At 49.3% G+C, this 5,253-nt stretch overlaps 1 protein-coding gene across 1 annotated transcript; it reads left to right on the forward strand.

Annotated features, from left to right (window-relative positions):
• Positions 1-2,507: 2,507 nt before the first annotated feature.
• LOC308669800 (DNA excision repair protein ERCC-6-like) lies at positions 2,508-4,418 on the forward strand (the record flags this gene model as incomplete). Its single annotated transcript, XM_081330677.1, has 1 exon — positions 2,508-4,418. Exon 1 carries the CDS (start codon positions 2,541-2,543, stop codon positions 4,416-4,418), a length of 1,878 nt encoding a protein of 625 aa, XP_081186803.1. The 5' UTR covers positions 2,508-2,540.
• Positions 4,419-5,253: the final 835 nt, after the last annotated feature.

The following is a 5,253-nucleotide window of genomic DNA, read 5'->3' on the forward strand; positions in this document are numbered from 1 at the left end:
GGAATCACCACAGCGGGTTAAGTTAGTAACATGGTGGTTAAATGAGTCCGGCTTTCTCCCTTGACTTCGCTTGTCAGAGGGCCCCGAAAAGGGGATCACGTGATTGACACACACACACACACACACACACACACACACCGGGACGCCGCAACCGTCATAAATACGAGTCAGTGGCCAAGCGTCCGAATTTTGATCACGTGAACACGGGGGGGGGGAACGCTGCGACGGCCGTTAAGGGTGAAAACGGGTTATAAGCCACTTCCTCCCCCCCCCAGTCTTTGGTAACTTCAAACCGTCACTAAACTACCTGTGTAACATTCTAAAGTTGAAGGGGCTCTTGAGGTCATCCAAACCACCCCGTTGCTCAGGGTGTGAACCCCGGTGAAAAAAACCCCGAAAGACACCGGCGTCAAGGCACCCCATTTCTCAGGGTCGTGAACTGCCCTACTTAGGGGGAGTTTTTACGAAGTTGAAATCAATCAAGGTGACCGTCAATCAATGTCTTGTCAGCTGGGACGACGACGTGCAAAAAAAATGGGGGGGGGTGACATTTTCAGGACCTAAGCAACCTTCCCTCCTTTGCTCACAAGATTGCTCACCACGCCCTCCTCGGTATGGACTAGTCTCTTGGCGTCTGCCTTAAAGTCTGTTTTGACCCAAACAATACCGGACGTCCTCGACTTACAAGAGTTTGTTTAGTGACCGTTCAAAGTTACAACGGCACTGGGAAAAAATTACCCTTGCAGCATGCCCCCCAGGGCAGGGGTGGGCAACCTCGGCTCTTTTATGACTCGTGGACTTCAACTCCCAGAATTCCTGAGCCAGCCATGCTGAGGGGAAAGGGAGAGGTTTCCAAGCTGAGTCATGCTGGCTCAGGAATTCTGGGAGTTGAAGTCCACGAGTCATGAGGGGGCCATAGTTCCCCCATGCTGGCTGAGGAATTCTGGGAGTTGAAGTCCACAAGTCATGAGGGGGCCATAGTTCCCCCATGTTGGCTCTGGAATTCTGGGAGTTGAAGTCCACGAGTCATAAAAGAGCCGAGGTTGCCGACCCCTGCCCCAGGGTCACGTGATCAAAATTCAGACACTTGGCAACTGACTCGCCTTTATGACGGCTGCAGTGTCCCCTTTTGGCGACCTTTTGACCAGCAAAGCCAATGGGGGAAGCCAGATTCGCTTAACGACCGTGTGACTAACTTGACAACCGCAGGGATTCACTGCAGCAAGGAAGGTCTTAAAATGGGGCAAAATTCACTTAACAACCATCTCGCTTACCGTCTGTGGGGGGGGGGGGTTCTCCGTCCTCCAGGTCCTGGTTGTCCCAAAGGTGCTTTTTTCCAGGAGGCCACTGTTTTTCTCTTTGAAGACCTTTCGCTTCTCATCCCAGAACCTTCTTCAGCTCTGTCTTGCTTAGTGACGGAGCTGAATTTTGGGTTGAATTGTGGTCGTTAAGTTGAGGACTCCCTGGGATCTCTTGGAGTCTGCCGTAAAATCTGTTTTGGCCCAAACAATACAAAAAGCCCAATCAGGGTCAAAACAAACCAAGTTTAGTGAATGGTGCCCTTCCCTAATTCTTAACCCAAATTGGAGGGAGGGAGGGAGGAAGGAAAGGAGGAAGAAAATAGAGGGAAAGGGAACAAGGAAGGAAAGGGGAAGGAAGGAAGGAAGGAAGGAAGGAAGGAAGGAAGGAAGGAAGGAAGGAGGGAGGGAGGGAAGGAAGGAAGGAAGGAAGGAAGGAAAGCAAAAGAAAGGTAGGAAGGAAAGGGGAAAGAAGGAAGGAATACAGGAAGGAAGGAAGGAAAGAAGGAAGAGAAGGAAAGGGAAGAAGGAAAGAAAGTAGGAAGGTAGGAAGGAAAGGGGAAGGAAGAAAATTGAGGGAAATGGAACAAGGAAGGAAAGGGGGAAGGAAGGAAGGAAGGAAGAGGGAAGGAAGGAAGGAAGGAGAGGGAAAGAAATGAAAGGGAAAGGAAGGTAAGAAGGTAAGGGGAAGGAAGGAAATAGAGGGAAAGGGAACAAGGAAGGAAAGGGGGAAGGAAGGAAGGAAGAGGGAAGGAAGGAAGGAAGAGGGAAGGAAGGAAGGAAGAGGGAAGGAAGGAAGGAAGGAAGGAAGGAAGGAAGGAAGGAAGGAAGGAGAGGAAAAGAAATGAAAGGGAAAGGAAGGAAGGAAGGTAAAGGGAAGGAAGGAAATAGAGGGAAAGAGAACAAGGAAGGAAAGAAGGAAAGAAGGAAGGAAGGAAGGAAGGAAGATTAAGTTCAGAGGAAAAATAGCATATTTCCTCCCCCCCCCCCGTTGCCCTTCTCAGCCCTTCCAATGAAGTTGTGTTTTGCAGAAACGGACCCCAGGAAGAACAGAAGACCTCGAATGAGTCTACAAAGAAACCCACCACCCGTCACCGAGAGACGCCGCCCGAGACGGGACCCGGTGAAGATCTGCACGGTTGTCTAGGACAGGTGGAGGAGAAGCTGGTCACCCTGGCCTTGGAAGAAAAGGCAGACGAATGTGTGAACGTGGCCCAGAGTGGACTCTGGCTTTACCGCCAGATGCACGACCAGCTTTTCGAGCACCAGAAGGACGGCGTGGCTTTCTTGTACCGCCTCTACCGCGAAGGGCGCAAGGGGGGCATTTTAGCCGATGACATGGGCTTGGGGAAGACCATCCAGATCATCGCCTTCCTTTCGGGAATGTTTGATGCAAAATTGATCCGTTCCATCTTGCTGGTCATGCCGGTGACGCTGGTGAATAACTGGAGGCAAGAGTTTGCCAAGTGGGCGCCGGGAATTCGGGTGAAGCTTTTTCACGGGACGAGCAAGAAAGAGCGCGGCCAACATCTGAACCGAATCCAAACCGCAAAGGGGGTCCTTTTGACGTCCTATCAGATGATCCTGGCCAACTGGGAGCAGCTGTCAAGCTGCGACCAGCAGGCCTTCATCTGGGACTACCTGATCTTAGACGAAGCCCATAAAATCAAGAGCCCGTTGGCGAAGACCACCAAAGCCTTGCACGCCATCCCAGCCAGGAACCGCATCCTCCTCACCGGGACTCCCGTGCAGAATAACCTGCAAGAACTTTGGTCTCTCTTTGATTTTGCCTGTCAGGGCAGTCTCCTTGGCACAGCCAAAACTTTCAAGATGGAGTACGAGAATCCGATCACCCGGGCCAGGGAGAAGGACGCGACTTTGGGGGAGAAAGCTCTTGGCCTCAAGATCGCCGAGAACTTGATGACCATCATACAGCCTCATTTCTTGAGGAGAAGTAAAGATGAAATCCAAAAGTTGAGATCGGACCAACTGACCGGTTCGCCCGGTCACAATACCCTCGAAATTCCTTCTCTCCCAAGAAAAAATGACTTTATCGTTTGGGTCTACCTGTCACCTGTACAGGAAGAAATTTACAGGAACTTCCTTTCCTTGGACCACATTAAGGAACTTTTGATGACAACCCGTTCCCCGTTGGCGGAGCTGACCATCCTGAAGAAACTCTGTGATCACCCCAGGTTGTTGTCTTCTCAAGCTTGTCTCCAGCTTGGCTTGGAAACTTCGAGTCAAGAGGACGAAGAAGACGCCGTGGACCTGATGCAGGAGATTCAGAAAGTATCTGAGAAGGTTCTGATTCAAGAATCTGGAAAGTTGATGTTCCTGGTCAACTTGTTGGCCAAGCTTCGGGAAGAAGGCCACCAAACACTAGTCTTCTCCTTGTCGAGGAAGATGTTGGACATCATCGAATGCATCCTGACCCAACGGCGTGTCAAGTTCATGCGGATTGATGGCACAGTGACCTGTTTGATGGAGCGGGAGAAGAGGGTGAGGGACTTCCAGAAGGACAATAGCTACTCCGTCTTTCTCCTGACCACTCAAATTGGCGGCGTGGGCCTCACTTTAACGGCCGCTACCCGAGTGGTGATCTTCGATCCCAGCTGGAATCCAGCCACGGATATGCAAGCTGTAGACCGAGTTTATAGGATCGGGCAAAAGGAGAACGTTGTGATCTACCGTCTGATCACGTGTGGGACAGTTGAGGAGAAGATCTACCGGCGACAAGTCTTTAAGGACTCGTTGATAAGGCAAAGCACAGGAGATAAGAAGAATCCGTATCGCTATTTTACCAAGCAGGAATTGAGAGAGCTCTTTGTTCTGACGGACACCAGAAGGTCATTGACTCAACTTCAACTCCAGTCTTTGCATGGAACCCAAAGGAACTCGGATGCCAACTTAGATGAACACATTGCCTTTCTTTACTCGTTGGAGATGTCTGGCATCTCTGATCATGATCTGATGTATGCATCTGAAACGAGTCACGAGGAAGCTGATGATGAGGAGGCCCACCAGTACATTCAGGAGCGTGTCCACAAGGCTCAAGAGCTGGTCCAGTTAGAATCCCAGCTCGTGGACGCTAAGAAAAGGACAAAACACGTTTCCTGATTCTTCGTTATAATTAATCTGGAGTTAAAGCCAGTTTTCGTGATTCTTCAAGGAAATGAATCTGGAATTCAACCCATTCCCAAGATGTTCTCTTAGACCTTTCCTATATTTTTTCTTCTCATGAACTTGATTGTCCAACTGAACATAAAAACTTTCTCCCTCACTTTCAAGAACCAACCTCTTTCTTCTTCAGTTGACGTTCTTCTCTGGCAATCTTGGGATGGTCAGCTTCCAGAAAGAAACAACTGAAGATGTATTGTCCACTCGACAACTGATGTTCTTCTCTGCCAATCTTGGGCAGCTTCTAGAAACAAGCAACTCATCAACTGACTTGGGTTGGTCAGCTTCTAGAAACCAGTAACTGAAGATTTATTGTCCACTCAAGAACTGATGTTCTTCTCTGCCCATCTTCGATTGGTCAACTTCTAGGAACAACTGAAGATGTATTGTCCACTCAACAACTGATGTTCTTCTCTGCCCATCTTGGATTGGTCAGCTTCTAGAAATAACTGAAGATGGATTGTCCATTTGACAACTGATATTCTTCTCTGCCCATCATGGATTGGTCAGCTTCTAGAAATAACTGAAGATGGATTGTCCACTCAACAACTGATGTTCTCCTCTGCCCATCTTGGATTGGTCAGCTTCTAGAAATAACTGAAGATGCATTGTTCACTCGACAACTGATGTTCTTCTCTGCCCATCTTGAGTAGCTTCTAGATACAAGCATCTGAGGATGTATTGTCCACTCATCCACTGACATTCTTCTCTGCCCATCTTGGGTTGCTCAGCTTCCAGAACAAGCAACTGAAGATGAAGTCCATTCCCCCCTGAC

This window comes from Vipera berus (genome assembly GCF_964194415.1).
Source record: "Vipera berus genome assembly, chromosome: 6".
Classification (NCBI taxonomy): domain Eukaryota; kingdom Metazoa; phylum Chordata; class Lepidosauria; order Squamata; family Viperidae; genus Vipera; species Vipera berus.